The sequence below is a fragment of the Lathamus discolor genome, chromosome 1, assembly GCF_037157495.1.
Source record: "Lathamus discolor isolate bLatDis1 chromosome 1, bLatDis1.hap1, whole genome shotgun sequence".
Lineage (NCBI taxonomy): Eukaryota > Metazoa > Chordata > Aves > Psittaciformes > Psittacidae > Lathamus > Lathamus discolor.
Genome location: NC_088884.1, coordinates 121,841,480 through 121,860,756, shown reverse-complemented (window position 1 = coordinate 121,860,756; position 19,277 = coordinate 121,841,480). Strand labels below are relative to the sequence as shown.

At 37.7% G+C, this 19,277-nt stretch overlaps 1 protein-coding gene across 13 annotated transcripts in view; it reads right to left on the bottom strand.

Moving 5' to 3' along the window:
* RAPGEF2 (Rap guanine nucleotide exchange factor 2) overlaps positions 1-19,277 on the bottom strand; it is a 193,083-nt gene that overhangs the window by 61,710 nt on the left and 112,096 nt on the right. For 3 of the 13 annotated variants that reach the window (XM_065693589.1, XM_065693551.1, XM_065693567.1), the window contains exon 1: positions 9,467-9,535. The exons of 7 other annotated variants lie outside the window; for them this stretch is intronic. In XM_065693589.1, coding sequence (XP_065549661.1) covers positions 9,467-9,520 — 54 coding nt within the window. In that variant the 5' untranslated portion in view covers positions 9,521-9,535. Of the gene's footprint in view, positions 1-8,586; positions 9,056-9,466; positions 9,536-19,277 lie in introns of those variants that run through there. 3 more of the 13 variants (XM_065693541.1, XM_065693532.1, XM_065693557.1) reach the window with 2 other exon arrangements.

Genomic DNA, 19,277 nt, shown 5'->3' with positions numbered 1-19,277 from the left:
ACACAAAGGGAGCAGACCTACAAAATAGCACGACGTCATTTTTATTAAATCATTCTTCAGATGAGAAAGAAGAAGCAGCTTTAATCCATTTTTCTGACTTGCGAAGTCACAGTTTGGAGTCAAGCTATAAACTAATAAATCCTACCCAGCTGGTGTGTCCAAATGACCCAGCACACAGTGCCTGGGCTTGTCAGCAAGCAAGCTGACAGGCTACACTCAGATAAAATGAGGCAATATTTATAGACTGAGTGAAAGAAATCACAGGTTGAGGAATTTGACCACTGGGCTATTGTGTGGGTTTACAATGTGGCTCCTGGTTGTCCATACAGCTCCGAAGATCAGGCAACTGTAGTTACTGTGAGATGCATTACGGCTACCAAACATCAGCATTTTGGTCTCCAGCCAACTCTGGTTCAGTTGAAACAAGTTATCTGCAGGTAGAAAGTTACAAGTGCTACATGGAGCTCCATTTTATGATTGCTGTAGCACTTGTTAGCTTATTAACAGATATTAAATGCAGCTCTAACATAATACTTAGCATTTCTTTGCATCCTAACTCACATGCTTTTCTCCTATTTTTTAAATGCAATTGACTCTTGATTTAAGCTAAAAAGCTGGGACTGAAAGAGAAGGCTGGCGTTAAACCAGTTTTCATATTCCTGGTCCAAAGAAGAACTGTCATCTCCCTTACAAGCTGCAAATGCCATGGAGGTATGCATATATTTGACTGTAGAGAGTCACAACCATCTTCATATTCAAGGCAAAAAACTTCACTCTATGTCAAATGGTTCAGAGATATCTACTGTTTACAGTTGTCACTAAACTGGAACTTGGGCAACATGTAAGGAAAAATCAGAAAGCCCTTCTGATTTGAAGGAGGGGCACAGGGACCACAAAGCACGGGAACTACAGAATTTGCAGCAGGTCAAACTACTGTATGCCTCTTTAAGGCACTCCACACAGGCTTTTGTAGAAATGGCATATTATACAAGACATCAATCTGCCTGCCGAAACACAGGACTCAGGAAAGGCCAGAAAACTAGCCAGTCCAAGCTGTATGATCAGACTACTCCCCCAGTAAGGAAAATCTTCTTTCACTTTTCATGGAAAGGAAACTATAAACATGATTGGATTTTGTGCTCCAACATTTGCAATGGAGACCAGGAATCACAAGAAGACTGCTGCCCTTTTTTAGCATTTTGACCAGCTTAAGGTTAGGCTAAGTACAGAATGCCAGGTTAGCTAAATACTTCACATCTGCAACGATACCAACCCAAAAAGACAGGTAAGGGCATTCAGCCAAAGGCTGTACCCACATTCTTGCACACTTCCATACTGCACCAGCCTAAGAAGCAAGTCCAGCATCACAAGTGTAAATTACAAGCAACACTAACACAAAATTTCATCCTATCTTACAGTTATATTTTCACCGAATGCAATTGACTGTAATCCTTCTTCATCTTTTCCAAGAAAAAAAGAAAAAAGTCAATAGCTCATCTCCACCACTGTATCTCAGCTGTATTAGGGACTAATTAGCAGCACTATATGGGTCAGGTGCTACGTTAACATAAGGCTATTTACCTTCAGCATCACCCACAGAAAAGCACTGCAATCTGTTGTCCTTTATCTGCCCTTCTAGCACCACCATACAAATACAGGTTTGGGAAGGAATGACAAACACTCATAAATTCCAGCTCCTGGGCATATTATCAACTTTCCCAAGCAACCCACTGAGCAGGGACCCCTTCAGTAGAGTTTATTTTCCCTGTGGTTCTCAGCTGAATCATCACCATCTCAAAACGAACAGCAAAAAAGACTACTGGCAAGCCGACAAAATTGGAAGAACCACCAACCAGCCAGCACTGGGATACCATACAAGTGCAGTTACATTTCAGTAGCAGATTGACAGATTAAGCATGCAGAGGTTAGAATCCTAACACTCCTGCAGACATGCAAGGACATCCCACCCTTCTCTACCACCACAGCTACCAAGCTCTCTTAATTACAATATGAAAATAAAGTGTGGCAGGTGCACGGTTCTTTCACCAAGGGTAAATCTTGAGAAATTAATATGTAATTTTTCTCAAATCCTTAGCATTAACTATACTTATCATGTAAGGTCTTCACAGTCAGTAGTACTTTTCATCATCCACTGGCAATAAGAATACTGGAAACACTGCTTCAGTATTAACCTCAGATGCATGAATTCCTGAAATACCCTACAATCAAGGGGTTTTTTTCTTTCTACTAGTATTACTTCTATTAAATTTTAAATGCATAGAATGCTAACAAGAATGCATTCGTAATAGTAAGTGAAAAGAATTAATCGTCTGGTTATGCATCTGCTGTTGCACTAAGGTATCAAAAATCTAAATCGGACTTTAATAAAATAATCCTGAGATCCTGAAAAGTATGTATTTATTTCATTCAGATGAAAATCACACCACTGCGTATTCATGAAAGGGTTAGTAAAATTAGTTCAGCTTTTCAAACATCAAGGATGCTGTTAAGAACCAATTTGTAGCAATTTAAAGGCTAGAATACACTAAGGAATAAAAAAATACCTAAGATAGCTGATGAAAAACAAACTTTAAATAAGCTTAAATAAATTATACTTAAGTTTCCAGTGCCAACATCATTCATTACCCCAGAGAGCTGATGGTCCAAACATAGTTTGTTTATCAAGTTCTAGTTCAGAAATTAAAAATCAGGGTTCCTAATGCTCATACTGTTAAATCATGTGCAGTTATCTTTTGATATTTCACCTATTTTACAGACAACCTGTAAACCTATCAAGTATAGAAGTATTTTACAGATGAGCTTCAGGTCATTTAAGCAGCAGATAGAGAACATGAGACACTCCCCATTGCTTTTGCATACTGGAGTAGTACCAGCAGCAACAACCACAACTGCAAAACCAAGCAAGACTACTGACAGTGGTTTCTATTTCACTGATAAGCCACAAATATTTCTTTATATATCACTATCTGATATTTCCTGCCTTAAATAACTAAAAATGATGTTTCAAAAAATGTAATTTAGTTCATCTTACTGGGATATTTTTGAGGTCCATTTGCTAAACTGTCAGGTTTATGACACTTGGAAATTGTTTAAAGCTCAAGCATATGTGCCACTGTCAAAATTCCTGAGCCAGTATTCTATAAGGGAGTGCAAATACTTTGCAGGTGAAAGAATCAACTTTAGATACTGAGGCACAGGATCTCCTTACATGACTGTGCTTGCTTCCAGTTACAATGGACTTCATGTTACTCTACGTACACATTGCTAATTCCCTGATTTTTTTAACCTGTGATACTTAGCACAACACAATCCATTATCTTCTGCTTTTTTACAGCTTCTATTATTCCTGTGTCTTTCTTAACTTGTACGATCAAGAGCAAACCAACAGTACCTTAAAGCACTTACGATTTTTTTCATTTCTTTTGATGTTTGGCTTTTAGATTGCACGGGGTTTTGGTGGGGTTGGGGTTTTTTTTGGTGGGGTTTTTTTTTTTCCTCAGTTGTTTTTTTACTTGTTGGGTATCAGCAGCTCTCAATTTCAGATGGATTTTCAGCTGAAGATCAGGAAGGAGTGCCAAGAACTCAGTAATGATAAACAGCATTTGTCTGCTGGTCTCAAAATAGCACTTTGGAAAAAGCTGACTCTCCTTTTCAGGTTCACACCTGTACTGTGACTACAAATGACACGTTTCCAGGTGCTCCATCGTAAATACCACTCCAATACCACCACTAGATTTGGGCACTTTGCTATGTAAACTAGAACCAACAATACTGATTATGCTAGTCGCAATTCTCATTATGGGGCCCGAATTTTTCCTACTTCATAAACTTGCTGAACAAATGCCCTCCTGTGAGATCATCTACGCCACATACCTATGTTGACCTGAAAAAAATTAAGGTACTTCTTAGGAAGGTAGAGGAAGCACTTTTGTGCACATGCACACACACACAATATACACAGAGGTGGTAGCTTTTTTTCGTACGGTTTCTTTTTCTTTTTTCATTCTTTTCCTCCTTTCTCTTAAATATGTTGTGCAATCCCCAGACCTTGAAACAGTAACAGAAAGATGGCAGGACATGTCCTGCGAGCCAAGGATGCTTTCGTTGCCATCTCTGCAGGCAACTAATGCTTTCACTGTCATTCCCATGAAATGACCCAAATTTTGCCATTTATAAGCTTTTGAGAAAAATCTGCAGTTAAATGTTGTCTTGGAGAACAGGAATTTAGCCAGGCTCCACCACAGATGCCAGGCAAGTCACTTAAAATCAACCTTTCAAATAATCATTAGGCCATGGCTGCCTGAACTGGGCCAATACACAGAAATTAAACTAATAAAATCCATACTTTTTAACACTTAGGCCTAGCTATGCTGAGGAATAAGCATCTTAAGTTCTCAAAATTCTGTTCTTATTTTTTGCCAAATATTTGCTTCAGCAGAGCTATCTGAAAAATTAAGACAGTGCCACCCCTGCACTACTTTAATGAATCACATTAACACTGTGGTGACAAATACCTTAAAAAGCCACAAAAGAGAAAAGAAAAGATAATACTTTCGTCTTCCAAGCAGAACTTGACTAGTATGCCAAAAACACAAACCGGCCTGTTGAGCAATGAAGCTAGCCCAAAGTATCAAACAGCTGCTCATTAAACCAGAGCTATCCATCTTGAGAAGAATCTTGCGGACGATACATGGTTATGTAATTAAAGACTGTATCATAATGCACCTATGAAGAGGTGAAACACTATTCCTAACCATATGAAAAATCCACAACTCCTTTATTGGCCTTCATAGAGGATACTTCTTTCAAAATATATAAATTAAAAGGAAAGGAATAATCAGTAGGGGTCAAACCAGAAAACTGGTTTCAATAAATGGTAAAAATAAAGGTGCCTAACAAAATCAGAAAAAACCCTGTATCAAGTCCCAGTGCAATGTAATTCATTAAAATGAACAAAATCACCATCATCAGCAGCTGCAATAGCTAACAGGTTACTACCTAGCTGGAATTCTTTTTTTTACGTCTATTTTTTTCCAGATATACATATAAACACATAAAAGCCCACCAAGTGTAGCCACCTGATCACAAAATCACACCTCTTTCCCATGGGTTATTCATGCTGTGCAAAACTCATTCAAAGGACAAATAACTATCCCAGGCTACACTTATTGTCTGAGCTATAAAATAACACTGATGATCTCTTCCAGTAACAGATAATTATGCTTATTCTGTGTAGTCCTAGATTTCTTAGGAAAGCAAGCTAGCCAGTACCTTACTACACATCAAACTAGAACAAGTTCATTTGAACAATTCCCACTCAAGACTGTTCCTCAAAATACCACTCACTTCCTTCTCATTCCTGGGAGTGAGAGAGCACCTAGCACTGTGCCACAAATATTCGTGAACTAAAACAGAGTAACAACAAGCCAAGGATTTGACTTGATGCTTTTAATATTTTTCAGTAATTCAAGACAGGTCAAGTACACCAAAAGACTGTGGTACCTACATGATCACTAAAGGTCAGTCACTGGGCTGGCAGTGAAAAATATCCCTTATTAGCAAGCTTTATTTCAACAACATTCAGAGTAAAAATGTAACTTAAACTTTCTTAAAGGTTGTGTGTAAGTCACTCCAAAGTACTCTGCAATTCATGAGCTGTTAATCATTACACAGTCATGAAAGAACTACACATCTCAAGTCACATTTTTAAAAACCATTATACCTGTCAATTTTATTTTTTTAATGACCTTGACTATAGTTCCTACGAACACCACATGCAAAGGCACAGCAGAAATGAGATAGAAAGATAACATTTTAGAAGGCCCAAACCTACCGTGGGAACCTTCTTGCGCTAGACTTTCATGTGATTTCTTTTTCACATAATAAAGCAGGTATAGGATGAAATGTGTGAAGCTTTTCAAGGGATAGTTGTTTCAACATCTACAAAGCAACATTTTTTTTTTTGAAACATCACTCAGCCTCCTAACATCTAAGATAAAGAAAATTATAATGAAAGCACTACAAAGCTTGTTGAGAAAACTCTAAAAACAAGCAAGGACACAGGCAAACAGAACAAACCTAGTGAAATACACAAAATCTAGTTAAGTACACTCAATACAAGAACTAAGCAGAACAACTTTTGCAACAATCCAGCTTACAGTTCTTTGCTATCTTTCACCCAAAGCATACTCCCTGTCCAGCAGATGCCAACAGTTGTGTATGAAGGAACATCACCAATAGATCAACATGACCTTCAAATAGGTGTCTGTAGCACTGCTTCAGACTCTTCCCATTTATAAAACATGAGGCATGTAGGACCAGCACACTTGACTGATGATGCTGATTCCATTTCTTATATTAAATAATGTAGGAAACAACACAATTTCTTACTTTGCCTCTCTTCATTTTCACCACGATGAACATAATGACCAGTTTGCATACCATTTTCAACAGAACAGTAGATTTTAAGCCACATCCCTCATTCCCTAACTAAACTAATGTGAAACTAAGATTTAACAGCATTAACTCAAATTAATTCACAGAATTTCGTGAAGCCTTGCGCAAGAGATTTTTGTATCCAATTCCAGATTGTCCCAGCAAATCAAGCTGCGAGACTCTAGGTAGGGATGTCACAGAAGTAATTAAGGCTTTCTCCTTGAAATAAGTCAGATACCAAGAAAAGATTTAGGATTCTGGGAACATACTAAAATGAAAATAACACACCACCAAAAAGTACTAATTCAGTAAGTTTACCTTTTAGACAAAGCTAGACAAAGTCTGTATACATTAAAACTCCAAGCTTGCCTTTCTTCTCTATCAAAAAAATTCACATCTTTTGGTCCCATTTTCCAAGCAAAATAACTTCTACCTGGAGAACAAGCATGGAAAGTTTCATTGCCAAAATGACGTTTTTCACTGGGCTATGTTGTATTGTAACAGTTTCATCTTAAACTTCTATATAAACTCTAAACTCTGCCTTTTGCTCATGCAAATTCTGCAATTGCGTGCCAGCCCTGTGTCAAACATTTCATTCTGTTATATATATGTGGATATTTCTAAGGTAAACTAATTTCTTGTAAAGCAATACTTTGATCTTTTCCCTTTTATTAATCCTACATCTCTACAATTTAATTAACTCAAAGTAATACAACTGAAATATGACAGAGCATGTAACATAGTGTCTCTAAAATGCCAGGTTAATATTTTTCCTTTATCTATAAGCAATTATTTTACATCAGTTAGACTTGCTGGCTTATCAGAATCAATCTAGAACTTTTCATCAACATTCTTTGGAGAGTACAAAGAGAAGGAAAAACCAACAATTATGCATCTTTCTCATTTTATTCCTGTTTGCCAATTCAAGGTATCCTATTCTATTTCAGGTTCTTCAATACTTGAGTTCAGGAGGAAATTAATTTTATTTATTTTTTAGATTCAGTTCTAAATATTTCATGAGCAGCAAATGATTTGGTAACATGAACTCCTTTTACACTCAGAATGTAATTAAGAAAGGGGAGGAAGGAACAGTCTACAAGAAAATGTGATATGTCTGTTGCATGCATAAGAAAAATCCACTAGACACATTCTGAAATGTTTCTAGGTTAGTTTCCATATTTCTACACAATCTAACTGAATTCTTGAAGAAAATGCTCCTCCTTTAAAAAGTTCCTGCTATCACATCTTCCCCATATTTACAATTCTCAGCTGTATACGCTGAACATACCATACACACTCCCATGCACATTCTAAACACACGCAGTATGTACATAACATATATAAAAATATCTTTCCAAGAAACAAACTGTAAGATTGAAAATTATATTGAACCATGTAAAATCTGGCGTGAAGATTTAAGCGTGTTAACTGAGCAGTAAAAATCTACACTGCTACAATCTTTTTATCGTGTAAAACCTAAATATCAAATTCCTGACACCTGAGGCCTTTTCAAATAATGTTTGCTCTTCTGCTTATGAATGCATTTTTCCCAAACAATAAACACAAGCAGCCTATGGGATTAAAGCATGACAAAGGTGAAGCTGACTCATGGGATCAATTAGAAAGCAGCAGTACTTACGCCTTTTGTTCATTCCATGTTTTACTAACAGTTTCTGCATTTTCAGCATAAGTGTATCACAGATGTTAAACGCCATGCTACAAGGCAACAGCACACAAGTACCATACACTAGGCAGGATAAATCTATTCTTATCACCACCTACAATTATATCACTTGTTATACAGCTTGCATATTTCTTTAAAGTTTTAACAAATGCATACTGATTTTAACAGAATGCTCATTGCTTCTTGCCCAATTAAGGTATGCCAGCATTTCTTCAATCAATTTTTAACATTCAGAATGAACCTACAGACTTGCCTTTTCTAAGCTAAAAACAATCTTAAATACAGCCACGGACTCTAATGCCACAGCAGGTACAGCTTTCCCTCAAAACCCACTGTTAAACTCACAAGCAGGAAAGCCCACAAGCAGGACGACAAGCAGTTTCAACCTCCATGCAGTTTGCCCATGACAGGTTATTGATAGAACAAGCAGAATTTGCAATACTTACTGAGTGTTTCTCCTGCTGGCCCATAACTCCATGGTTAGCTGGGATTGCAAGTGGTTTCATAATGAAGAAACATAAACTGAACTGAATTTACACATCATGTACCAATTTCTTATGGATGGCAAGTCACCCTCTACAGCATTAAATTAAAACGAGGAGGAGGGGGTGAAACCAAGCTGGAGCTAAAAGTGTCACTACTGGTAAGCTCAAAACCCCCCTCACACTTGTAGTGCAGAGCAGCAATCCAAACGACAGCGTTAGTCTCCATTTTTGTAACACAAAGTCTAAGCGTGTCAGGACATACAGAGCCTGATGAAACCCTACATTATCCAGCATTCATCCAGGGGAACAAAACCATTCCCTAAGCCTGAGGAATGGAAAGAAAAGAAAAAGGAGGAAAAAAGCTAAAATGGCTGACTGCACAGAGACTCCCTCAAAAAGGCTTAATACAGTATTATATCAGTCAGGGTGCAGGAACCAGCCTCCAGCATTCAGCCAAGCATTGTTAATACTCCTGTTTCATTTGCAATCACACACACTCACACACGCAGCCTCCCCCCGCTCCACCACTACCCTCCACTCCCCCAAAATCTGGGCAGAGCACGCAAATAGGGACCTCCTCCCCTGGCTGCTAATGATGCTGACAGAGTAGTGACCAGTGATCTCTGTTCCACTCAGCTAACCAAGTTTGCACAATTAATCTCAGCAGCATGACACTGATGGACATTTAATTTTATGATGCCTGTTCCCCGCAACCAAGACAAGCATGTCTACTGCCCAAAGAGTCAGCAACAAAAATACAACACAGTTACACACACACAAAAACCCAGAGAATCATGACTCTGAATGCAATACGCCAATATAATTACGTTATTGTGCTTACTTTGGAAGACCATGGCTGCAGGCAGTTGGCATAGCAACGCACAAGGAAAGCCATTTCCTGGGTAGAAAGAATGCTTCCTTTTCTAAATAAAAAATTCCTCTTAGGATACAAACGGCATTGCTGCTTCCTGCAGAAAGCAAAGACACTGTAGTCTGTCTCTTAACCTGCACACAGGCACACACTCAACGCAGTTGGAGTGATGTAAGTGGATTTCTCTCTCTCTCTCTCTCCTCTCCCTCCCTCACCCTTTATCCACAGAAATATTCAAGTCAAATGGAAGACACATTCCTTGAGGCTCACCCACTCGGATACTTAACCATTTCACTCATTAAGGTAGAGATGGACAATGCAGATAAAACAGCAAGCTCTTGCCTGTATCTGGTATCAGCCTCTGAAGATCAAGGCAGCCCCAGAGGGGAGGGATCCGTTCGCTGCTGGCTCCTAAGAATATCACTGAAGTCAGGGTGGGAATAAAGACCCACGTTTACCTCGCCAAATCCTGAGCTGAACACGACTTTTCATGAAGATGAGGATAAAGCAGAGGGTTTGACATCACCTCCTTTTTCCTCCCACCCTAAAGAGTGCTGCTGCAGAGCTGTAAACATTGTTATCAAGTATTTATAAATAGTGCACTTGAGCTCTCAGATTTTCAGCAGCTTTGCCACTATGCAGGCCACAGATACCCATGGGCTGTGGGAGGTAAAAGTCCAAAACCCTTTAACACATCGTTTCAAGCCTGTCTGAATACAGCTCCTGCTCCTCCTTGCACACTAAATACACACATTCCACTAAAAACAAATGGGGAAGCAAGAGCTGGAAGAGATAGACATACATATGGCTTTTATAATTTCCTTCACTGACTGTAATTATATCTTGAACCCAGAAATTACCCCAGTCAATCCCATTTACACTATACCACTTCTCATGTTATACCAGCAACCTCATACTGCAGAGGAGCTGAAACATGCTCAAGCAATAAATTGCCAGCCCTATACAATGTACATCTTAAATGCCATGATTTCATGTCACTTGACACAGGGGAAACCACACCAGGGTATAGAGGGATATGCCAATCTTCCATTAGGCTTCCACTTCAGGACAGTTGTTTATAACACATTCTTTAAAATCAGAGATCATCTGTGCTTTAAGTAACTTCAAAGTTGGGTTTTGTTTGTTTGTTTTTTCTTTTAAGAACACAAAGAAAAAAGAAGACTTAACAGTTGTTACACAGGCATAAACATGCAGGAAAAAAAATGAATACTACAGAATACTATGTCATACAATCTGCAGCTGCCTTCCACCAAAATAGCCTGTCCACTGATAATGAGTTTAGTTTGTTGCACAGTGATTTCTTTCGGTACTAGCAATGACTGCTAGTAAATGAGGCTATAAAAATTAATGGAAATGATCTAGTAAGGCAAGAAAAGATCATGAAATATCTGGTCTATTTTTTGCACAGCTATTCTAAGGACAGCGTTTCGTACACACCACATTTGAAATGTAATATATTTAAACTCATGAGAGTTTAATGACACTTGTGCCCTTGGTCTTCTAGTATATGCTAAATAAGTTACTCTTCAAACAATTGAATTACAAAAATTAGTTTAGAATTGCTGCAATTGTATTGTGCCAAGGCAACCAATAGCTGATTTAAAAATGTTAAATTATGCTTAAGCCTTGTAAAACAGCCTAATGCTGAGCACAATCAATTTTCTGATGAAGTGCTGACCAGAAGCAGCAGAAGTTCCTCATTCTAGGAAGCTCAGACAAACCCTCTCCAGTACAAAATTTAAAAATACCACTTGTTGACAAAGCAATTAAAACCCTATTGAGTCTGATCTGGTGGCCTTGCGGTTAACACCATGAGCAGAGTTTAAGTGTGATGTTTTACACTCATGTCAGGAAAAATTAAGTTCTGCCAAGACAGAAACTCCCCAGCATAGGAAGGGAGCACACCACTTTCTGAACTTCATTACAGACATAACTATCAACATGCGTCTTACTCTGCATCAGCTTGTGTTGGTCTGCATCATTTAACCAAAACCTAGCCTAGGTTTCTGTGGCATGTGTCTTGAAGAGTAACACAAAACCACAAATAAAACCACTAAAACAGTAGTTAAAAGTCAGAACTTCCAAATGACAATGCCATGAAACACTTCCTTACTATTTATGCTGGTCACTACTATACACACCTATTTGCTGTCAGGAAATTAAGACAGAATCTCATACATTAATACAAAATTTAAATTAACCTCAAAGCCTAATTGAGGTTCATATACATCAGACCAACAAAAACTTGGTGGCTTCCAAAATAGAAAAAGGCCTCTTTATGTCAAAAATGTAAAAAATGCTATTTATGTAATTAGGTGAAGAAAACACAACCAACAGGCAATTCGTGAATCAAAATAATTGCAAGAAATAACGGTTGATTCCATTTCCCTATTCCTTCCTCCCCAAATGCCACCACTTTCCAGGTTCAGTGGCGCATTGTAATACTACATACTGTCCGTTCTCAGTACAGAAAATAATTCCGTATAAATTATATTTCATAGATAATTAAAACACAAGTTCAGTGAACTGTTAGATGTTTCAGTGAAGAATGAATGGAATTTAAATCAGTGTAAGATTAACGTATCCTGGTAAGTTTCCGTCATAAACAAGTATGAATAGCTCATACAAAACCTAACTGCAAGTTTGTGTTTATGTGTATTTCAAAACCTATGTAAGGACTCCGTGCTTAGACTTAAATTTTGGAAAAAAGCAAGAAATTTTTGGAAATGTTTTTAGGCCATTAATGCGAAATGTTAATAAACCTGATGTGCAACGATTGGACATGATGGACTATACCCAGCTGCTTTCAAAATAATGTACTTAGAAGAAAGCTGGCAGCTCTTTGCAAGTCACAGTTAAGAATGTTAAAAAATCCCTTTCAAAAGTAACTACAAATGTTAGGACATCCTTGGACTACCCAGAGGATTCAGGATTCATAAACTGTAACTCTGAATTCCAGGTAAGAATTGCAGAGATCTCAGCACCATGTATCATCTGACTGCAATGCCTCTCAACTATTTCATGTGCTAGAACATAATCTCCCCCGATACTATTTTCCTAAATAGCGTCAACACTGACTGGAGCATTAAACCTTTTTAGGTCAATGACAAATACTGCAACAACAGATTACCTCAAATCTTCAACTTTAAGCAATCACCTTAACTCATAACTATTTACAGGAGTACTTTAAATTTTATACAGATTACATACGCAAAAACCCGTTCTTTTCCAGAAGTACCTCAAAACCAGAAATTATCAGCACATTTTCCCCTTCCCTTTAAGCATGTTCTAAACTATCATTTCCTTCATGTTCAAAAACTTAGACAAAAGGCAACAGAACACTGTGAGGGCACCAAATTTACTGACACTTTGTGACTGCAGTAGCTAGAAAACCGGGGGGTGGCAGGAAGTCAAAGAAATAAAGATGAAAGAATAAGGCAAAAATCCCACAACCACTACATGTCCCAAAACCATTCACAGCAAAGGGACTATTACACGAATATTACACAGTTGTGCAGGTGGAATATAGACAGTTAAATTGAAAAGTGCAGGAATGGAGTATGTAATTTTATGGAAAGTAAAGCGAAGTATCTTTGCTTCCTCCCATCCTCCTCACTTGGAAAGAAATGGAGGTTTCAGACTTAATTTTCAGTTCAGGGCTATAGACATAAAACTTAAGCTCCCAGGAGTATGCTTCTAAATTTTATCATTTTATCTTTCTCCCACTGGCCTTGTGAGAGATATTGCTAAATAGGATCTGATGCTCACATCAGCTTTAAAAACACCAACTGAAACCACTAAAAATCTGGAACAATAACTCACTCCAAATGCTAACACATTTAAACGTCCCATGAAATCCAAAAGTTTTATTCTCATCTATTTAGGCAAATTTACTGCCAGTAATTAAAATCTCTGGCCATATGACCCAGTCACATGCAAGCAATTTCCTATCTATCAGGGTAACACAGAAAGGGGATGGTCAGTGCACACCTGTCATATTTTCATTTTCTCAAGAACTTTGAGAACTTTAAATAAAACTATGTGGAATAAAGGGAAATTACCATATCTGCTCTCCAAGGTGTTTTTCAATGACTAAAATAACACTTTGGCCAAAATGCATGGATAAAGCAATACTATTTGCCAATTTAATTTTTTTCATAAATCTGTGGCATTATCATTATAGTGATGTTCACTGCACCATGAACAACACCAAAGCAACAGTTACAATGGAGCGGTGTGCGCCGTTTTGATAACACATTTACTAATGTTACAGACCATTTGAACAAATGCCCTTCTGTTGAGCTGATGATGCAAATGAATCTATAATCCAGATCTTTAAAATAATGACAAGCCCAGAGCAGTCATGCTGTTGCCTCAGCTGGGTGGATGTGCCATAGGCTGCCAATCTTTCCTTTGATGGCAGACTCATTTGTCACCTTCTGTGCACAGCTCTGTTTTCAGTACAGCTAACTTTCTGTTTGCCTGCCATCCAACTTAAAATAGGAGCAAGTTATAGTATTCATTTAAAATACTTGCCATTGAATTATCTTGAAATTATGTTAGAATAGACATGAAGAAAACCTGTAACTGATGGATACTCATCCCGAATGTGACAAGATGTCCCATTCCTAGTGGATCTAACTTAGCTTGAGCAACTTCAGCAAAGGCTCACTATGGTAGCAGAGCACACAAACTTCTCTCTGGACAATGTATTTATGCTTTAAACATAACATTGCCTTTACTATAAACAAACTATTAAAGATCAACACAACTTTTCTGTTCCTGCAACACTTATATGGTGTTACTTATTAAATTTTACTTGCAAGATCAAAATCATGTTTAATGTGTATGGTTGTGAAGTCATTTCATGGGATGTTTAGCTGATTTACCTGAGATTTTAGATAAAGCAAAGGGTTATTACTTACATAAGCCTAAACCTTAACACATATAATGTGGCTTTAAAAATCTGTCTTTTCATTATTAAATATTAAAAATTAGACATTAAAATTTGAGATCTTAATGACTTCAATTGGCAGAACAGTCACAGATTAGTTTAATTTCTTTAACTGTTTCAGTACCGCAGGAGTAGAAAAAATGCAGACTGTCAAGATAGATGAAGTTTTCCCCAATCTTAACATTTTCTCATTTTGGTGTAAGGACAAGAGATAATGTCCTAATTAATTAGAGAACATGAGAATGTGCTTTCTGCTTTTAAAAAGTGAAAGGAAGCCTGAAAGCAGAAAAGCAAACACTCTTTCAAGGTCAAGAACGAGGATATTGGGCATAAAGGACAAGCAAGGCTGCTTCACCAGATGTAAATGATACCTTGACATCCATACCTGCTGGGACGAGGTTCACTACTGAGATACAAATCACCTCACTATCTTGGAGGAAAAACAAAACAAAAAAATACTCACAAAATACCCCACTTATCATTGTGTCCGTAACAATTTCACAGCAGGAATCCAGAGACACAAGTTCTTCACTCATGCGAGGCACCCCAAAATAATGTATAATAATGCAGGAAAATTTCATGGAAGCTGGATAAATGCATACCTCTTTCATGTGCATTCTACTGCTGCACTGTTAAAGGCAAGAATTTACCTAGAAAACTCCCTGACTTTTACCACCTGCCCACATTCCAGACTGTTATATTCTTTACCAGCCCCATGGAATCCTGTTACCTGAAATGCTCTAACATGTTTGAATTGCAAGGATGATTGCTCTGGTACAGAACTGAATGAATCTGAGACCACCCAAAGCAGGGGAACAACTATTTAATGTTTCATTTTTAAATATCAATGGATTAAAACCAAGCAAAAACCAGATTTTCCCAAACTTCTCTAAATGCTAGCTGGATTTCTGTTGCTTTGTATTGCTTATTTGTTCTTTGGGAGATTTTGGCAGCAGTGGTGGGGGAGTATTTATTTGAAGAGAATACAATATACTTTCGAACAGTTTTTCTTGAACTTATTTAGAAACTTCAAGGAGTATCTGAAACTCATCACTATGTTCAAGGTGCAGACTTAGGACTGACAGGAACCCTCCAGTCTGCCAGTTAGGCTTCCAGATTCCCCAGACAATGGTGGAAACTGTATGTCATTTTTACTACCATATTTGATGTTGAGACCTTTCTGCCCATCTTTTTGAATGTTTATTTGGACATGTCCTGGGGTAATTAACTATTTATCTCTGGTATTTTGGGGAAGTTTAACTTAGAAAGGGCCGGTTGCTGTTACAGAGGATTTTCATTCAATTCAATTATATGTTGTAAGGAAGTAACTTTTGTTTTTGTCTCCAGCCACAGTCTTATCCAAGGAGACTCTCCAAAGGGCGTACTCTAGGGGCTGTCAATTAAACTCAACACTAAAACAGTTTACCAGTATACGATCATTTTCTTTTTGGAGAACTCTTACCTCATGCCCTGCATATCCTCCCTTGTATAATGCAATATTCACTAATACACCTTGAGAGCTTTGTGCTCTGGCTCTAGCAACTGTATAGAAATCATTTATCCAGACTTTTTGCTTTTATCAGTAACAAACCCCATGCAACTTCACTTGTCTTTTGCTTCGAGAAATAATTAAGAAGCAAAATGAGCCAATTTTTTTTTTTAGATAGGAAAAAATGTCAGAACACAACATTACATCATTCGAGTAGAGAGACCTCAATACAAAATTTTAAGAAATGCCTTTTCCCTCTCCTCTTCCCCAGTCAAATAAATCAGGGAGCCAAGTACCATCAATAAATGGATGTCCCATTCTGTAAATTTAACACTACATTTTTCCCTTGCATTTACAAGATCAGTTACCTAGATATAGAAGTGCTAAAAAAATTAGGTGGAAGCGAACCTCCTAGACTGAGTCTCCCTAATACTTTGATTTTACACTGTTTTGTATTCCAAGCTTACTACTAAAAAAGCTGTCAGTGTGCTTACTTTGAAGATTATCTTTAGTGCATCATGGATCATTTGCAGGCTTTAAAACCAGTTAGCTATGGGCCTTTATACTCTCCAAATTGCAACATTCAAGAGTGATACAGAGAATGTAATTTAGTGATATGAAAAGGAAAAATATTTTACATTTTAGCACTGTGTGCATAAACACACAGAGGCAGATACAAACAATGCAAAACAGAGCAAGAGCACAATCTGTGTCGTTTTTATGCCAGCCACATCAACAACATCCATAACATCTGTCGGCTTTTCCAGGTGCCTCTAGACACTTTTCCGTCTGAAAAATCAAAGATAATTACGGCTAATAGTTCAAAACTGAAGACCAGTTCTCCATACCCATTACTCATACAACAGAATGCTAACACTTTGACTACACCTTACATAAAACAACAAAAGCCTTTTTCATGAAAAAAGAAAAAAAGAAAATCTTTCCATCAGAGATGTGCAAATACCATGAACTTTAAAAGTGCTCAAGAATTCTCAGTCTCACATCCAAGAACAACTTTCTTTCACAGCAACCTGAGTGTGGCTAAATAAGTGTCTAAACAGGGCAGTGAAAGAGAGAGAAAGTATTTACATACAAACCTTGTGGTAAATCCAAGGTAACTACCTTGGTTTACTTGGGACTTGATAGTTCCCCCGAACCTGTCACCTACTGGAAGACACAAGCATACACAATGGCACTCAACAGGACTAGCCAGGGCACTGTAATATACACATCTACCCAATAAAGTAAAAAGGGTTTACACATTCGAAGGTTTTATCTCAGGTTACTTAGTGTTTACATAAAGCAAATAATTTCACCCTTTTTTCCTAACCAGCACCTTTAAATTTTAAGACTAAAACTACCTGAAAAGTATGATGGACATTGCTGCATCTTCACTGACAGCTGTGACAGCACATGGAGAGAAGCCTGGTATATGCAACTTGGGCTACCCAGTCTCAACTAAAAGCTTAAAAGCAGAACCTTGTTGAATGTGCAATCATCGTTTTAACAAATGTATTTCCTTCACTTTAAACAAACACAGCTATGAAAGAAACCAAAGTACCTCTCTAACCCCAAGAAACTCATCACCACTAAATTAGCATGCCAGACACAACCCCAGAGATCTACCCCTGAGACCTTGGTCAACTCCCTTACTCCTTAAGCATGTTTTCAATATCTGAAATGTTTAGTTTTAAGGAATTGAGGCACCTTTTAAAAAAATTATAAAAAATAATTCACAAATATGAATTATGCCATTATTTCCACATAGAAAAATTTGCAAGTAGGACAAAACTTTTAACACATGAAAATACAAGCTACGTTAAACTAAATTTATACAATTTACTTTCAATTTGCTATCACCGTTCTAATTACTTCCACAATTTACTGTTTAAGATCATGACATCAGACTAGAACCCGGGAGTTGCAGGTTACAATTCTTGTGTTATTACTAAACACTTGCATTGCCTCTAATCATCTACTTCCTTAAATCAAACTTTTTTGATACTCATGTATTAAAACTCATCATGGAAGGGTCATGTTTAAATGTGTTGGAACAGGTTCCATTTTTACTAGAACCATTATGCATTACTATAACATCAACATATCAAAATACATAGGAAACAGTCTTGTCTTTCTCCCTTCTGCTTCACCCCTTCATAATTGATAACTACAACAGTAAGAAGCAAACATATGCCAGTTGTCCAAGTGAAAAAAAAAAAAAGTATTTGCAAATACAAAATCAAAAATGTAAGAATAGCCTTCTGGACCTAGAATCAAAGAATCACTGAGGTTGGAAAAGACCTTTAATATCATGAAGTCCAACTATTAACCTAGCACAGACAAGTCCACCAAGAAACTATGTCCTAAGCACTACATATACAACACATCCTTTAAATACCTCCGGGGATGGTAACTCCATCTCTTCCCTGGGCAGCCCATTCCAATGTTTGACAACCCTTTATGTGAAGATATGTTTCCTAATATGCAGTCTCAGCCTCCCCTGGCACAACTCGAAGGCATTTCCTCTTGTCCTATGCTTGTTACTCGGGAGAAGAGACAAACACCCACCTCACCACAACTTCCTTTCAGGTAGTTGTTGAGTGGTAAGGTCCCCTCTGAGCCTTCTCTTCTCCAGGCTAAATGACCCCAGGTCCCTCAGTTGTTCCTCATCAGACTTGTGCTCTAGACCCTTCATCAGCTTCTTTGCTCTTCTTTGGACATACCCCAGAATCTCAGCATCTTTCTTGTGGTGAGGGGCCCAAAACTGAGCACAGTATTCCAAGGTGTGGCCTCACCAGTGTCCCTTCCAGTACAGGGGGGGGGGAAATCACCTCCCTAGTCCTGCTGGTCATATTATTTTTGATGCAAGCCAGGATGCCATTTGCCTCCTTCAGACATTCCATCTTTCCACATTGTAATTCTATACATACTTCCCTCGTTGCTCAGGGTATTTAAAGTACTACTTAATTAATTTTTTATAGCTTTGCAATTCACTCAGCAAAATAATCATTTAAATGGTTCAAATGAAATACAAAAGCACTATTAAAATTAACGAAAACCTTTTGTGGAAAGATTGACACCTAATGCTAATCATTTTATCTTTAAGTCAGTACCTCAAGCACAGCTTACAGAAGAGTGGCTCAGATGCTTGGGAAAAACGAACTGACAGCTTCTTTATATGCTCTAGCGGGCAAATGTCTACATTAGGACTATCTCTCATGATGCTTATCTGTATAGAAATGCCAGTGTTGAAAGGATCTTTACTGGTATTTCACAAACACAATTCATAGGCAGATCCCTTTTCTCGTATACACTTT